General features: G+C 38.0%; 1 protein-coding gene across 5 annotated transcripts in view; it reads right to left on the reverse strand.

Annotated features, from left to right (window-relative positions):
* LOC114641433 (TIAM Rac1 associated GEF 1) overlaps nt 1-17978 on the reverse strand; it is a 471138-nt gene that overhangs the window by 147546 nt on the left and 305614 nt on the right. For 4 of the 5 annotated variants that reach the window (XM_051925737.1, XM_051925738.1, XM_051925736.1 and 1 more), the window contains exon 14: nt 5349-5558. The exons of the other annotated variant lie outside the window; for it this stretch is intronic. In XM_051925737.1, the coding sequence (XP_051781697.1) occupies nt 5349-5558 (210 nt within the window). The remainder of the gene's footprint in view (nt 1-5348; nt 5559-17978) is intronic. 5 annotated transcript variants of the gene reach the window in all.

Raw genomic sequence — 17978 nt, forward strand, 5'->3', positions numbered from 1 at the left:
ATCAAGAGGTTGCCGGTTTGATTCTGGGCACCTCCTAGAATTACTGTTTTGAGTAGTGAGTTGCTTTTATTGTTACTATTATAGAATAAAAACATACATTTGATTTGAGTCTGTAACAGCCGGTGTAATTTATGGTACTCGTAAAGGTTAGTGTTTTTTTTTTTTTTGTATTCAGTTTTATTCTTTCAGTCACATTCACGCTCCCCACCAATTTGACACTGCTGCTTTCAAATAAACACGTGCTATAACAGAGGTGAACTCAAATGAGCATGAGGGTTCTACATCGATAAAAGAGAACAGAAGCCCTCCTCACAAGAAACGTCTACTCACACATAAGAATAACGCAGCTGCACCAGGCGTAAAGGCGAAAGATGGCACAATTTGGATACAGCAAGAGGTCAGACGTCATCCTGCCAGTGAATCTGACACACGCATATCATTCAACGAAATAGCAGGGCATGCCGAGCTTGGCTTGGCAAATCATGATGGTGATTGTGTTTTGTGATGGTCTTTATATGAAAAACATTTATTTATATGTTACTTATATAAAAGCCAGATCGACTGTTGTTTACCTTGATTTATTTACTTATCTTCCTACAGCACAAAGTCACAAGTTGACTGCAGAGCTTCCTGTGTTTGATTGACACATTGCATGCTGACATAGTCAGCATGTCACACTTTATGCAACTGTTCTTACGATTCTGCCTTTGTCCAGAAACGGTTTCATAAGCTTTATGAATTTAGTCTCAGAAAGTCTTTCTCCCGTGCGACGACTGGGATCTTTTCCTGAATAAGAAGTAACATTGCACATGTACTTTGTCAGCATGCCTATGTCGATCAAATACAGGAAGTTCTGCAGTCTACTTTGACTTTACACTGTAGAAAGATAAGTAAATAAATATAGGTAAATGACAACTCGATGTGGCTTTTACATAAGTAACACATAAATGTTTTTCATATAAAGGACATCATAAAACATAATCACAAACAGAACTTTGCATCATACCTTGGTGAGCTCGGCATGCCCTGCTGTTTCGTTGCAGGACATGCATGTGTCAGATTCACTGGCAGGATGACGCCCGACCTCTTGCTGCATCCAAACGGTGCCATTTTTCACCTTTGCGCCTGGTGCAGCTGCGTCATTCTTAAGTGTGAGTAGACGTTTCTTGCGGGGAGGGCTTCTGTTCTCTTCCTCTGATGTAGAACCCTCATCCTCATCCGAGTTCCAGATCAGCTCTGTTATAGCACATCTTTATTTGAAAACAGTAGTGTCAGATCGGGGGGATAATGATATATTATTTACCCTATACAATTTCAGGCATCTCACAACCAGATAAAGAGTCTTGAGCTGGGAAACTTTTTTCCCAAATTGAGCAGCAGCAGTGGGGGGGATGAGATAGCAGGCTGCTTGCTGCCTGCGCTGATTGACACATTTACAAAACAAAAGACGCTAATGGAGAGGTTCATAAAGTGGCTCAGGTTGTGTAATATTACAGCTGTGGTGCAAGTTTACACTGAGGTAATTGTAATTCTAAGTATAAACAGTTCTACCTGGAGCACTTGATGGACTGATTGAGTGCATTTATAGCTCTTGGGATGAAACTGTTTCTGAACCTCGAAGTCCGTGCAGGAAAGACTCTGAAACATTTGCCGAATGGGAGAAGTGCAAATAGACTCTGCGCATGGCCGATGCAGCGTGTGCTATAATTGTTCTCCAGGGTAGATGCTGTATCCTAATAATCTTCGGCGCTCTTGACACAGCTCACCATAGAACTTTTCAATCCAATACTGTATAGCTGTGATTCCACACTCACATACAGTGGGTTAAAATACTCTGAGTGGTGCACTTAGATTAACAATGTAAAAGCAGCTATGGTATTTGGAAAAGTTTGGCCATTCTGTGGACCATTATATTGTTACAGGTTGATTACAATAAGATGCCTTAAATTTATAGACAACAAGCAGTTAATTTCTGTGTATTTGATAAAGCCGCGTCAGGTATATGAATCTAAAAAAGAATGGAAAACCACACAGGAATAGTAGCATTGCTTTGACTCTGGATGCCACCAATTTGCAAACCCGAGGGGAAACTTGCATACACACAGAGTAAGGCTGGTGTGAGAATGTGCATAACTTTATGCCAAGTTTAGTTTTCAATCATCTTGAAGTGAGTGTGGAAATGGGGGTATGCAATATTTTTGTGTGTATGCACCGTTTATACATGAGGCCCCTGGTGTACAAAGAAAACAATAGCCTTTGTTAATAACAGATAATTTTTCAGAAAAGCAAGGATTTTTTTTTTTATCCTAACTAGAGGGGATTTTAATTTTATCCCAAATTTCGAAGCAGAACTTCCTGCTTCAATAATAAAAGCACAATCCAGGCTATAGCATCGTGATTTTTAAATTGCAGATTGTTTCATCCCAACTAATATTGCATTGTTTTGTAACAGCTACTCAAAATTCCTGTTGTGGGATATCTCTTAAACCAGAATCATTAAACAAAATCAAAATCAATTGATAAAACAATAGAGAGCCTAATTAGACCTTTAATTAAGCAATTCCTCCACCAGTGGTGTTTATATTAGTAGCTTAATTCAAATTAAAACCAAATTAATCTTTGCTTTGATCCGTCTAGAAGAGATTTAGTTCATTTTTGAAATTTCTGTATGTGTATCTCTCATTGGCTTATTTATTTTATCATTTTAAAGAGTGATGTCATCACGGCACTATTTTGGATGCAACCCAGGCCATGCATGTTTGGGTAATGTATTTGATCTGTACGTTTGTTGAGTGCACCACAGCCACCACCTTGTTACAGATTGTTAGGTCCATAAGTTCAGTACGATACACAATATAATTTATTTTTGTATAGCCCAAAATCACACAAGGAGTGCCGCAACAGGCTTTAAAAGGCCCTGCCTTTTGACAGTCCCCAAGCCTTGACTCTCTTAAAAGACAAGGAAACACTAACAAAAAAAAAACCCTTGTAATGAAAAAATGGAAGAAACCTTGGGAAAGGCAGTTCAAAGAGAGACTCCTTTCCATGTAGGCTGGGCATGCCAGTGGGTGTCAAAAAAAAGGGGGTAAATACAATATAATACACAGAACAAAACACAAGTAATCCTCAATACAATAGTGCAATAGTAATATTACAAGTACACAGCAGAATTCAACAGTAGATGATATTACATAATACAATTTGGACTTGTTCAGAATTTGTAAGTATTTGGACAGTGACACAATTTTCATAATTTTAGCACTGTACACCACCAAAATGGATTTGAAACAAAGCAATCAAAATGTGATTGAAGTGTAGACTTTCAGCATTAATTTAAAGGGTTTACCAAAAATATAGCATAAGCTGTTTAGGAATGATATATATTTTTCTGCACAGCCTCATCATTTCCAGGGGCTCAAAAGTATTTGGACATTTGGATTGAAACAGTTCCCTCATTATTTAATTAATTATTAAGCAGGTAAAAGGTCTGGAATTGATTCCAAGTATGGAATTTGCATTTGGAAGCTGTCACTATGAACTCTCAATATGAGGTCCAAAGCACTTTCCATACAAGTAAAAACAGCCCATCATTAGGCTGAGGAGACAAAACAAACCCTTTAGAGAGACAGCAGAAACACAAGGAGTGGTCAAATCAACCATATGATACATTCTTAAAAAGAAGGAACACACTGGTGAAATTCTGTGATGAAAACCATAGACAACAACAGTTCTGGATGATTGTAAAATTCTGTCCTTGGTGAAGAAGAACCCCTTCACAACATTTAGCCAAACCAAAAACACTATCTGGGAGGTAGACCTATCATTGCCAAAGTCATGAAAGTAAAGACAGAGGGGTTACCACAAGTTGAAAGCCACTGGTAAACTTCAAGCATAGGAAGGACAGATAAGACTTTACCAGGAAACATTTTTTAAAAGCCTGTCCAGTTCTGGAAATATTTTCTTTGGACAAAGGAAACTAAGATCAATATACAGTATACCAGAAAGTTGGAAAGAGAAGAGAATGGAGAAGAAGAAGCAGGCCATGATCCAATGAATTATTATATTATCTGAGAAACATGGTGGAGGCAGTTTATGGCATGATCATTCATGGATGCCAATGGCAGTCAGTCACTGGTGTTTATTGAGGGAATGACTACTGGCAGAAACAGTAAGATGAATTCTGAAGCATACAGGGCTATACTATTTGCTCATATTCAGCCAATGCTGCAAAACTGATAGAAAAACACTTCACAGTACAGATGGACAACAAAACATACTCTGAAAGCAAGCCAAGTGTTTTTCAAAGCAAAGAAGTGGAATATTTTTTACTGGTCAAGTCAGTCAACTGACCTCAACCCAATTGGACATTCATTTCGTTTACTGAAGACAACACTGAGGGCAGAAAATCCAACACACAAGCAGCAACTGAAGACAGCTACAGTAAGGGCCTGGCAAAGTATCACTATGGTGGAAAACCAGCACTTGAAGATGGCCATGGGATCCACTCTGACAGTCATTAACTGTAAAGGATTTTCAATATTTGGTTTCTCCAAATACTTTTGATCCCCTTAAAATGAGGGGGTGGGGGTTTGGGAATGGCTTGAAATGGGGGGTTTGTGGGTTTGGCTATGCAGAAAAATAGCTGTCATTCCTAAATGGCTCATACAATACTTTTGGCAAATCCCTGAAATTAAACCTGATTTAAGTCTACACTTGAATCACATAATGACTGCTTTATTTCAAATCCATTGTGGTGGTATACAAAGTCAAAATTATGAAAATTGTGTCAGTGTCCAAATACTTGTGGGCCTAACTGTACATTTCAAGAACTAATTTGTCTGTTGTGTTCTATAGTGTAAACCAATTAAAAATTTAAAGCTATGTAATATTTTGTAACATAATATATCAAAATGTTTAATATAATTTTTACTATATTTGCTACTTTATAGATATTACAATTATTTAAGAAAATTAAAATCAATATTAAGACAGGAAATCATGTGTACATAAGCTGCATGCTGCTCAGTGAAGCTTATTTGAAACTTTTTATTTATCTTTAAAATTTAACAAAAAAACAAAACAAAAAAGGCATTACAGGCCAGGAGTAAACCCAATTTTGCTATCTCTAACAACAATTTCCTGCTCCTTCTGCTCTTCCGGAACTTTCAAAACAGTAAGAATATATATGTTCACTTCAAGCCGAGTAAAACATTTTTAATGTAAAAACATAACATGACATAATGTACAATAAAATTTTGAAACAGATCTTATTGTCTTTAGAAAAAGTTGAGAGGAAACAAAAGAATGTGTTTTAAAGTAATATTTCATACAAGAAACAAAAAACATACCTTGACTTTGAGAAAAAATATCCTTATATGCCTCATCAACAATTAATCGACAGGGAGGTACAGTTAAGGAACATTTAGTTGTGTCCACTGGAACTGTGAAAACTGTCATGGAGAATGATGGTTGAGAGAATATAGTCTTAACGTCTAACAAATGCAGATTGTTGACATTCTTGCCATTAAGTTCCAAGATTTCATCTCCTGCTTTTAAACCTAGAAAAGTCACATAAAGCAAATATTTTACATACGTTATTTTTTTGTTGTTAAGATTTGTTTTTTTGTGCTGTCTTAAAGAATGTGATAATTGTTTTTATTCTTAGAAAAGAACTAATAACTGAAGCTGTGTTTGAAAATACTAATCATCATTAAGACATACTGAATTATATTTAGATGTCTCACAAACATACAGCAATTAAAAACTGTAATATAGTGATGAGTGGCCTTAGATTACAAAATAGTGCTGCTTTAACTCTTTAGACTTGACTGCTGTAAAGCCCACCTCACACTAACAAGACGTTCTTTGTCATTGTAGGCAGCCATGATCAGTTAATATTCAAAGCTTTATTGTGGTATGTGTGTTAAATAATATTTAATAAGTAGGTTATAAGAATGCAAAACTTATTACCTACAGTAACTCTTTATTCAACAAGGTGTTTTTGGCATTATTGCAACTAAATTACATACCCAAAAATAAATGGCTATTACTCTGTAGTGGGGCTACATAAAATGTCAATTGTGTTTGTTTGACCATTTATTTGCATATAAAATGTATATGTGCCTGAGAAAGAGGTTCCGCACTGCTTCAGCAAGGACATCACCAAGCACTGCACTTGACTCTTTAGGAGGTGGGGTTTCCTGTTTAGTTCCAGGGTTGTGTACATTATAAGGTAAGACTGTGCATTTTCGAAGGAGGAAGAAGGGAGAAAACATAAGATGGCCATGATCCATCACAAGCACTGCTATTCTTTTGTCGAAAGCATTCACAGATCATCACTGCTTATCCAGTTACACATGGCAGTAAGATAGACTTTTTCATCATCCATTTCCCTGAGCTGTTACAGTGCTAAACGAGAGTCGTCAGTGAGACTGTGTCAATTCATACTTTTACATTGCATTCAGATTTTCTATCATTATCATTATTTGGGACTTGGCTGTTCTTATCCATTTCTCATATCCACAGTTTCCGTGCTTTTAAAGGACTGTTTTGTGTATATATGAATGTTTGTTTATTGTTTTGTAAATTATATGTTTTTTGGTTAAGACAAGGGGAAAACAAGGGAGGTTGGGCATGTCATTTTTTTTTCCTTTTCTCTAACACTGTATATATTTGGACCTGCATTGGGATGGGGAATACTGGGATGTCTCTGTGTCAGGGTACAGGGAATACAGGGATTTCTCTGCTGTCATAGTTCATTCTTTTTCCAATATATTCATTTAATTTACATTCTGAACCTTTTACCTGTGCCCAAATTGTTTATTTTTACCATCGACTGGGGAGCTTGATTGGAGAGTTGGTAAGGAACAAAGGGGTAAATACAGTTTGACTTGATTAAGTCCAGACTTCATTTCAGCACAGCTGTAATGTGTAACTTGCCACCTCAGAGTGTAAGTGCAATGTTACAACTTTGTATATATAATAAAGGTGCTGCAAATGGCTAAAGTACAAAACTTCAAATGTTTAAAAGAAAGTAATAATATTTAGATTTAAACCTTTGTTTAAAACTAAAACTAAATAAAACACAAAAATTTGTGCTTTGGGGTTTCTTTTCAAAAAATGGGATTTTACAGTACATAACCAAGACATTTTACGCAATCACGTTTCTTTTGTGTCCCCATCTCTCAGCTATCATACCAACTTTAGATGTCATTTACCATTAGCATTGAAAAGTTATACTCTTTGGCACAAGGCATCCTCCTCTTTGGAAACATAGTGTCCCTTTTTGGAAACATTTAGTCTGTTGTATCAAAACAATTTCTCAAAACAAGGTTTGTAGTAGAAGTAATATTTTTAGAAATTAATAAATACACACAAACGTAATATATCACATTGAAGTTGTAAGAGCCAATCATAGAAAGTTAAAGTTTTAAGTTAAACTCATATTAATGTTTGCTTTATTTGAATAGAATATAATTTCTTCCATAGTCAATAGACAATGGTATAGTCTTTTCCCCCTATAAGTTTGTAAGAGATAGAATCTTCTTGCTATAACTGAGAAACAATGTGTTAATATGCTTTAGCTGTGTTTAGAACAGGTCCCAGTAAACAGGGACTTGAAAGATCCATTTTTAAGTTAGAAATGGGATAAGCATACAGTTTTCTGACCGTTTTGAAATGGTTCAGAAATTATAAGTGATTAGTAACGATTTAAGATGTAACAAGATTAAGCTTTGAACTGAATTTTTTCTTATTATAAATTTTTTCCTTTTTTTGCTATTTTAATTTTCTTTTTTGTGTGAACTGTTTTACTTTAAAATTTAACTAAACTTTCAAAAAACAAAGATATTTTGTCTGTGGAATCATTTCTGCGCGTCAGGCTTTTGTTGAATCCCATTTTTTGAGTTAGAGCTGCAGAATTTTGGAAACTTTGGGAAAACGCAGCTACATTTTCGTCAGAAAACTTGCCATCTTAAAGCCTTGAATCTGGAATCTACCATCTAAGGACGCTTCTGCTCCAGATCTCGTCAACGAAAGAAAAAGAACTGAGTCATCCTGAGGTACTGTGCTCTTACCTTCTATCTCTGCGTTATCGTAATGAAAGCAAGGTCGCCGCACTTGAACTTGAGAAGATTTTAAGAGACTGTGATATTATAAAAGACTTTGTGGATGATTGCTTTTGCCTTTGCCCGAGTTTTTGAAGCCTCGCTATAAGGAAGTAACTACTTTGATGGAACGTGCCGATTGTGACGTTTGTTGTCGTTATGGCAATGTTAAAGCATAACTCAAGTGAAGTTAGTAGTGATCTAAGTACAGGCTCTAAGCCAGAGAATGTAATCGGAGATCTTAAAGGTCACATAAGTCAGAGGAAAGATAAACTTTCTGTGCTTATAGCTGAAATAGAAAGTCTTAAAGATACTCCAGAAAATCATTCAGAAGCAGCAGAAAGACTTGAAAATTTTTGCGAGACGCACAGTGAGATAGAGGAGTTGCATCAAAGGCAAATATCAACACTAAGTAAAGCAATTAAAAAACAGAAAACGACATTCGCCGAAAGCTCTAAGAACTGGAACTAATTTATTAATGTTACAAAGCTATGGCTGAAGGATGCAAATAGACTGCTAACACACACATCCGACGAACAGCTAGTTAACAAATTCGAAGAGATGCAATTGCAAGAACGGGATCGCTCAAAGTCAAAGGTGCAAAAGGCTTCTCCGCAGTTAAAGCGCGCTTTGGACTCTTTAGCCCAGAAAAGCGCTACGGCATCATCACCCTCTTCGACAGTCACACTTGAACGCACCGAACTAGATAGTATAATACAAATGCTACAAAACCTTAAAGCTAAAGTGGAAAGGCAGGAACAACCAGTAATTATCTCAGGGGCCCATTCGCAGACTTACAAACAAGATCTTGTTGACGTGCTAGTGCAGAATCAAATCTAATATCAGAAGAATCAATCTGAAAGTCAAAAAAATCAAGCCGAATATCAGAAAGTAATTATTGAAATGGCTAAATCGTTAACCCAACAAAACATAGCTACTACTCCACCACCTCCAGCGCTGCGTGGTGAAGTACCACACAGGCAAGTCCCTTTATTTTCAGGTGACCCATTGGCTTATGCAGACTTTATTAGGGCCTTTGATAACGCTGTTGGGGATGTGTTACAGAACCCTCAAGATAAATTAGATTATTTGATCCAATTCACAAGAGGTCCTGCTCAGGACTTAGTTAAAGGCGGTGTGCGACTGCCACCAATTCGAGGTTATCAAAAGGCCAGAAAGCAACTTGAAACTTATTTTGGTGATGAAGTATTCATAGCTGATGCATACATGGAAAGGGCATTGAAGTGGCCTCAAATAAAACAAAATGATAGTGAAGGTCTGAGAGAATATTCATTCTTTCTTGATAGCTGTGTAGACGCAATGACAAGCGCAGGGAGTCGCAACGCATTCAATGACAATCCAAATATTCGTATAATAATCTCTAAGCTCCCATATACTTTACGAGACAAGTGGCGAAGCTGGGCCTTTAAATTTAAAGAAAAGGAAGCAAGAAGGGCAGGTATTGATCACCTTTCTACATCGTCAATGATGATGATGGACCCCTTTTATGGAGATGTTTCACAAGGTAGCACGGAGAAAAAAGAAAAGACTGACAAAAGTAAGACAGAGATCGGGAAGTATTTTTACCGATGTCGATGAAAAGGAGGCAAGAGAAACCTTGGTTGAAAAGACTGTTAATGATACACGTGCATTTAAAAATCCTTGTGTATTCTGCAATGGGCAGCATATCCTTGCTGAATGTAGTAAAATCAAAGAATTGCCGCACAAAGAAAGAATTGACTTTTTGAAATCTAAAGGTTTATGTTTTCGTTGTCTCAAACAGGGGCACCTTGGTAAGAACTGTAAAGAAAGAATGAAATGTCAGACATGTTCTTTTCAACACCCAGACATCCTGCATATCAAAAAAGATTCCGGAGCAACATCTAAAACTACAGCTAGTGTGGCGACATTTACTGAAAGGGAAACCGAGACTGGAACTTGTGCCTTTACTGGGGCCAGAGAAGAGTACGCATTGCAAGTAGTTCCTGTTAAGGTAAAATCTAAGAAAAGTGAAAGGTATGTATAAACATACGCCTTTATAGACCTCAGCAGTACAGTAACAATATGCACTGAAAGGCTCCAGAGACAATTAAACCTTCAAGGGAGAAGAACACAAGTATTCCTCAAAACTATGAATAACTATGATGATGATTCAAAAGTGCTAACACAAAGTTCTATCTTATCAGATTTACAAGTCTGTGGTATAAATGATGATAAATATATTGATTTGCCAAAGGTCTTTACACAGGTCTCCATTCCAGTGGACAAAGAAAATATTCCACTACAAGAAGATATCGATAAGTGGGAATATCTTAAAGAGGTACATCTAACTCATATTGATTCTGAAGTTGATATTTTAATAGGAATCAACTACCCAGAAATCCTTGAGAAGTCACGAATCATACCTAGCCAAGGAGGAGGACCTCATGCTACGAAGACTGCACTTGGATGGGTGGTTGGTGGACCATACAAAAAGATAGATAACTTCACAAAACAAAGTGGTAAGATGACCAAACATTCAATCAATCGTGTGTCAATAACAGAGATTGACGATATGTTGCTGCAGCAGTATAACAAAGATGACCAAACATTCAATCAATCGTGTGTCAATAACAGAGATTGAGGATATGTTGCTGCAGCAGTATAACACAGATTTTCCAGAGCGCAGCTGTGAAGAAAAGGAGGAAATGTCACAGGAGGACATCAAGTTCATGCACATAGCCTCAGAATCTGCGAGACTGATAGGTGGCCATTTTTGTTTAAATTTGCCTTTGAAGGATGAAACACTGAAAATGCCAAACAATCGCTGTATTGCTGAACAGCGTGCTATTGGAATTAAAAGAAAGCTGAGCAAAAATTCAGGTTTCCACGGAGACTATAAAGCCTTCATGAAAGACATTATTGACAAGGGTTACACTGTCAAGGTACCCAAAGAAAACCTGAATTGCAATGAAGGCAGAGTGTGGTACATCCCACATCACGGTGTGTATTATCCAAAGAAAAATAAAATTCGAGTGGTCTTTGACTGCACTGCCACCTACCAGGGAATCTCACTTAATGAGCAATTATTAAAAGGCCCCGACCTAACTAACACACTCATTGGCGTCCTTACAAGATTCAGAAAGGAGCCAGTAGCATTAATGGCAGACATTAAGTCAATGTTCTACCAAGTTAAAGTACCAGATAAAGACACTGATCTTTTACGTTTTTTATGGTGGCCTGAAGGTAATCTAAGTAAAGACCTTGAAGAATTCAAAATGACAGTACATCTTTTTGGTGCTACTTCTTCACCCAGTTGTGCTTCTTATGCTTTGCGTAGAATAGCCGAAGACGCCAGAGATACATTTCCTGAGGAAGCTGTTAACACCGTTCTCAATAACTTCTACGTGGATGACTGTTTAAGGTCAGTAACAACAGAAGAACCAGCTATAAAGCTGGCAAAGGACCTCCAAGCTCTATGCCTAAAGGAGGATTTCAGTTGACTAAGTGGGTGAGTAACAACAGAGAAGTTTTATTGTCTATTCCTGAAGAAGACAGAGCTCATGAACAAAAGGACTTAGACTTGAGCCACAGTCTCCTTCCCACAGAGCGTGCCCTGGGTGTCCAGTGGTGCACAGAAATGGACAGTTTCAAATTTCAGATTAAGTTACAAAACAAGCCCGCTACAAGGCGTGGTATTCTGTCTGTTGTTAGCTCAGTTTATGATCCACTTGGTTTTTTAGCACCTGCCCTACTGCCAGCAAAACTTATTCTAAGAGACTTATGCAAAGAGAAATTTGGGTGGGATGAAGAAGTAGAAGTCAAACACATTCAGAAATGGAAGAAATGGTTGGACGATTTGCAGTTACTTACAGGCTATAAAGTGAACAAATGCTTCAAACCTACAGGGTTTGGAACCATAAAGACAGCACAAATGCACCATTTTGCAGATGCTAGTGAAGATGGATATGGCACTGTCACTTACCTTGTTTTAACCAACGAAGAGGGCAAAAAGCATTGTTCATTCCTGATGGGCAAGTCAAGAGTTGCACCATTGAAACAGGTCACGATTCCAAGATTGGAGCTGACAGCAGCCGTTGTGGCAGTTAAAATGGACAAAATGTTTAAAGGAGAGCTTCAAATGCCCGTAGAAGAATCTACATTTTGGACTGACAGCACCACGGTGCTAAAATACATTTCAAATGAAAGCACTCGGTTCAAGTCCTTTGTTGCCAACAGAATCTCCGTGATCAGAGATCATTCACAGCCTTCACAGTAGAGGTATGTCACATCTGCCCTTAACCCGGCTGATCAAGCATCCAGAGGGCTAAGCATAGAAAACTTTCTCAAAAGCACTACATGGTCACAAGGTCCAACTTTCTTATTGAAGCCTGAAAGGGAGTGGCCAAAAAGACCAGATCAACCGAACGATTCACTCCTTGAAGATGATCCAGAAGTTAAAACGGGTACAGTTAACATGACAAAAACAGAGGAAGCAACCGAGCCCATCAACAAACTAATCACCTATTTTTCGGATTGGCATCGCTTGAAGAAAGCAGTGGCTTGGTTTCTCAAGTTTAAAGACTTAATGCTGAACTTAAGAAATAAAAGAAAAACATTCCAACTAGAAGTCAGTCAAACTAAAGGTAATCCAGAAGAACAAAAATCACTCATCGCAAAGCACATAAAAAGGTATAAACTGACTCTAAAAACAAGTCCAATTTCTCTAGACGACTTAGTTAAAGCTGAAACAGAGCTTATCCGCCTGAGTCAACAGCAAGAATTTCCAGAAGAATTAAAGGCTTTAACTCTTTTAGGGCGGATGTCGACTTTTGTCGACAGGAGGGGTTGAAGGCGAATGTCGACAAAAGTCGACATCCAGGGATAGAGGGCGACAATCAGCTGTTAATGGCGACAAATCTCACTGTCACGTCACAGGCATTCCCTCTGTGCTTGGAGGAATGCTAGACTCGTTGACTCGGCAAATAAACATTGCGTGTGCGTGAGTTGCGAAATGCAAACAAAGGCAAGATGGCACCGACATGTGAAAAGGCAGCGAAGCAAGTGCAGAAAAGAAAGCACTTGGCAGACGTTGTTTTGCGCATTATCGCGGAGTCGGACTCTTGATTTTTCAGAATCGGACTTTATTGGCAGTGATCAGGAGATCGAGCAAGAGAGTTAGAAGCAGGCATCAGCTGATCAGACACCAGCCGATGCCGCGCCAGCGGATCTGCTGCCAGTTGAGTGCCTTCGCGCAGCCGATGCATCTACGGCAAGGTTCGCATGGGATAAATACACATACATTGATCCGTTGAGAGCCGATCTGGCTACCGGAGTTTACAAGACGGCATGGCTTGCTTTTGGACACGACAGATCACCAGCTGCTGTACTTCAGGCTGCTCTCTCCTGATGCTGCTTTTCAGCTACTGTCAGACGAGACAAACAGGTAGGCAGAGATTTTTTTTGAATCGCGGGCTGCGTTTGCATCGCATTCTCGTTTTTCAAAGTGGAAACCCACAACGAAAGACGAGATGAAGCGCGCTGTGGCATTACAAATAGAGATGGGACAGAACTGGTGATATAACTTCAGGGAGCATTGGTCCAAACGTGTTTTGTCCCCTGGTGGCTTAGGTACGTGCTGCTGCAAAGTTTTATTCACTTCTGTAATAAACAGAAGCAAATCCCATGGGGTGAGCCAGGCTATAATGCCATACATAAAGTTCATAAAGTTTCAGAAGATGAAAAGAGGTGACAATACGGTTTTCATGCAGGCAGAAAACTTGGTGGCAGTGGCATGGCACGATGGCAAATGGGTGACTTGTCTCTCTACAGTACACACTAACAATATATGTTAGAAAATGCAGCAACAGACAATTGAAAAATAGGCATCAAAACAACACATATTGTAAGGAGTGCAATGTGGCAATGACTGAAATTGGCTGCTTTGAGCGAGATCAGACTTTGCTGTGTAAAATGTATGTGATATGTATGTGAAATCATAGAGTATGCAGGCTCATACAACATGCAAGACAGTAACATTTGTCAAAAGTAAATATTTTTTGTTGATTTGATATGTTAAACAATTGCTTTGTGTTCTTTTTTAAAAAATGTTAGTTTTTGGAAAAATATTCAGCCCTGGGAGAAAAGAAACAAAAAAAAAATTAGCCCTAAAAGAGTTAAAGAAAAAGACTTGTAAAAAGAACAGTCAAATCTATAAACTTGACCCGATCATACAAGATGGAATACTAAGAGTTGGAGGAAGACTCTGCAAAGCTGCAATGCCCGAAGAAGCTAAACATCCTGCAATTCTATACAAGCATTCACATGTTGCTTCTCTCATATTGCAACACATTCATAAAGGAATTGGACATTGTGGGCGCAACTATGTGCTCGCACAGCTACGCCAAAAATACTGCATACCTCAAGCGAATTCAGCTATCAGAAAAATAATTTCAAAGTGCACAACGCGCAGAAGATACAATGCGAAAATAGGTGAGCAAAAAATGGCAGATTTGCCAGAAGATCGTCTAGCACCAAACCAACCACGGTTTACAAATGTTGGAGTGGATTATTTTGGCCCCTTCCTAGTCAAAAGAGGAAGAAGCCTAGTCAAGAGGTACGGAGTAATCTTCACATGTTTAACAACCAGAGCTGCGCACATAGAGATCGCATATATCTTAGACACTGATTCTTGTATCCAAGCCATACTCCGATTTACAGATAGAAGAGGACAAGGTAAAATCATGCGCTCAGACAATGGAATAAATTTTGTTGGAGCAGAAAGAGAGCTACAAGAAGCTATTAAAAAATTGGAACACAAAAAAATTAGCTATGCTATGATGCAAGAACAAATCAAATGGATTTTCAATCCACCATCAGCTTCTCATCAAGGTGGAGTGTGGGAAAGACAAATCAGAAGCATAAGAAAGATCTTAAATTCAACACTAAATCAACAAACACTCGATGATGAAAACCTTCCTACAATGATGTGTAGAGTGGAATCAATACTCAATTACATTTACATTTACATTTACATCATTTAGCAGACGCTCTTATCCAGAGCGACTTACAACAGTGTTTGTTAGTTTTTTTTTTTTTTCGCATACCCCTTGGGGTCAGAGCGCAGGGTCAGCCATTGTACAGCGCCCCCTGGAGCAATTATAGGTTAAGGGCCTTGCTCAAGGGCCCAGCAGAGTAGGATCTCTTTTGGCACTGACGGGGATTCGAACCGGCAACCTTCGGGATACCAGCGCAGATCCTTAGCCTCAGAGCCACCACTCCACCCCTTACAAAGACATCAGTTGACCCAAATGATTTGGAAGCACTCACACCCAATCACTTGTTGTTACTGAAGACAAAACCTAAATTACCACCCGAACTCATTTCAGAAAATGAACCATATCCAAGAAGATGCTGGAAACAAATTCAATACATGGCTGATTTGTTTTGGAAAAGATGGACTAAAGACTATTTGCCAATACTTCAAGAACGTCAAAAATGGCTTGCACCAAGAAGAAATTTTGAACCAGGGGACGTTGTTTTAATTGTAGATAAAGCTACACCTCACAAGTCCTCGGTAATGGGTTGAGTCATCAAGATAATGCCAGATGCGAAAGGTGCAGTCAGAAGAGTTTGTTTGCAGACCAAAACCAGCACACTGGACAGACTCGTGAACAAACTGCCTGCTTCAAGAAACAGCCAATGTTTGAAATATGAAATTTTTAAAATGTTTGTTTGTAGTATTATTGCTAATGATTTGAAAATAATAGTTAATATAAAAGTAACTGGCTCATATTGAAGTATAGTAATTGTCTCTGCTCCTGCATAGCCAATTAGGGGCTGGAAATGTAAGAGCCAATCATAGAAAGTTAAAGTTTTAAGTTAAACTCATATTAATGTTTGCTTTATTTGAATAGAATATAATTTCTTCCATAGTCATAGACAATGGTATAGTCTTTTCCCCGTATAAGTTTATAAGAGATAGAATCTTCTTGCTATAACTGAGAAACAGTGTGTTAATAAGCTTTAGTTGTGTTTAGAACAGGTCCCAGTAAACAGGGACTTGAAAGATCCATTTTTAAGTTAGAAATGGGATAAGCATACAGTTTTCTGACCATTTTGAAGTGGTTCAGAAATTATAAGTGATTAGTAACGATTTTAGATGTAACAAGATTAAGCTTTGAACTGAATTTTTTCTTATTATAAATTTTTTTCCTTTTTTTGCTATTTTAATTTTCTTTTTTGTGTGAACTGTTTTACTTTAAAATTTAACTAAACTTTCAAAAAACAAAGATATTTTGTCTGTGGAATCATTTCTGCGCGTCAGGCCTTTGTTGAATCCCATTTTTTGAGGAATTTTAGAAACTTTGGGAAAACGCAGCTACAGAAGTAGTAAGTAAACACTTTGTAACTATGTACGTATAATTATTTACCCATCCTGACCTTTACTTTCAAAATTATTTTCCATGTCAGTCCTTGAAACAATTTCTGTTTAGTGCTAGACACAGAAAAACATTGTATTTTGTACAATACATTGAAGATGTTGTACTGCAATTCATACAACTTTTCTTCTGCTGCAACTACCCCACAGAAGTTCAGTGCGTTTTTATTTATTTTTCTAGTTGTTGCTTTTTTTCTGCATTTTACATATGGAATAAAATAATTACATACATACATTTTCATACCAGCCTTTTCCAGCACTGTGGATAATGCCATTGCTTTTAGCCCTGGGCAAAAGGCAGAAAACAGACGGCACTGAGAGCAGAGCTTAATACAGAAACATAACACCTAAACCGGTGTTTTTTGGCCACTTTTGAATCGTAAGAAGCCGTCGTCATCTTGCAAGCAAATGAAATTTGCTCACATTATAATCTGCCCCACTCCTTCTCCACCACTGCAGAATTCAACAGAGCTTGTGAGATTTCATTGTCCCATTTCGAATTACGGTTGTTTACAATCCCACCCAAACTCACACACCCCCAAAAAAGGTGAGAATGAGTATAAACAAGATACAAAATATCATACGAGGCAGTTGCTCCTGTTTGGAGGGGTAATTATACTGGGAACAATCCACTAGTTTTGTGAGGACAGACATGATTCTCAAACAAGAATACACATCTGGGGACAAAAAGTGTGTAGTGAATAAGGGCAAAATCCTGCACAACAAAGTCTACACCATGGTTCCTCAATCACTGTCCTGGAGGACCAGAGGGGCGGCAAGTTCTCACTTCAACCAATTTATTAATTAGAACCCATTTATTTACTACTAAAGCAATATGCTTTTTGGGCTTAATTTTAATTATCTTGCCTATTACAATTCACGACCCTTAATTGACTATTTTAGTTTTTAGCAGCTGCATTTAAGTTTTAACTGTTGCCTGTTTTCTTAACCACACGTTAGTTAATTATGAAATGCAGATAACCAATAAACCAGCAGCTCTCCAGCTAATGTGCTTCCTTTTAACACTAGAATTACCAGCGCCTACGAGAAAACTCGTAAATCCGGCCCACCTTAAATCCTTTCTTACCTCTCCGTTAGCGTCTTTTGTCCTGTAAATGTGTCGATAAGCAGCAAGCAGCCTGGTATACCATCCCCCTGCCCACTACTGCAGTTCAATTCGCAAAGAAGATTCTCAGTGCTCAGTGTTTATCTTCGAGTAAAGTGCTGGAGCTTTATAGGGTAAAATAGTTCATCGTCATTTGGAATACAGTGATCCCCCGCCTATCGCGGAAGTTACATTCCGGACCCACCGCGATAAGTGAAAATCCATGATATAGAAAGACCACATTTTTTTTTATAGTTTAAGCCTTAAAATACTCCTCCCTTACGGTTTAAACATATGTAAACTTATTAAAACACACTTTGTAAACACAAATGATATGTGGATGTCAGGA

This window comes from Erpetoichthys calabaricus, chromosome 4, assembly GCF_900747795.2.
Source record: "Erpetoichthys calabaricus chromosome 4, fErpCal1.3, whole genome shotgun sequence".
NCBI classification, from domain to species: domain Eukaryota; kingdom Metazoa; phylum Chordata; class Cladistia; order Polypteriformes; family Polypteridae; genus Erpetoichthys; species Erpetoichthys calabaricus.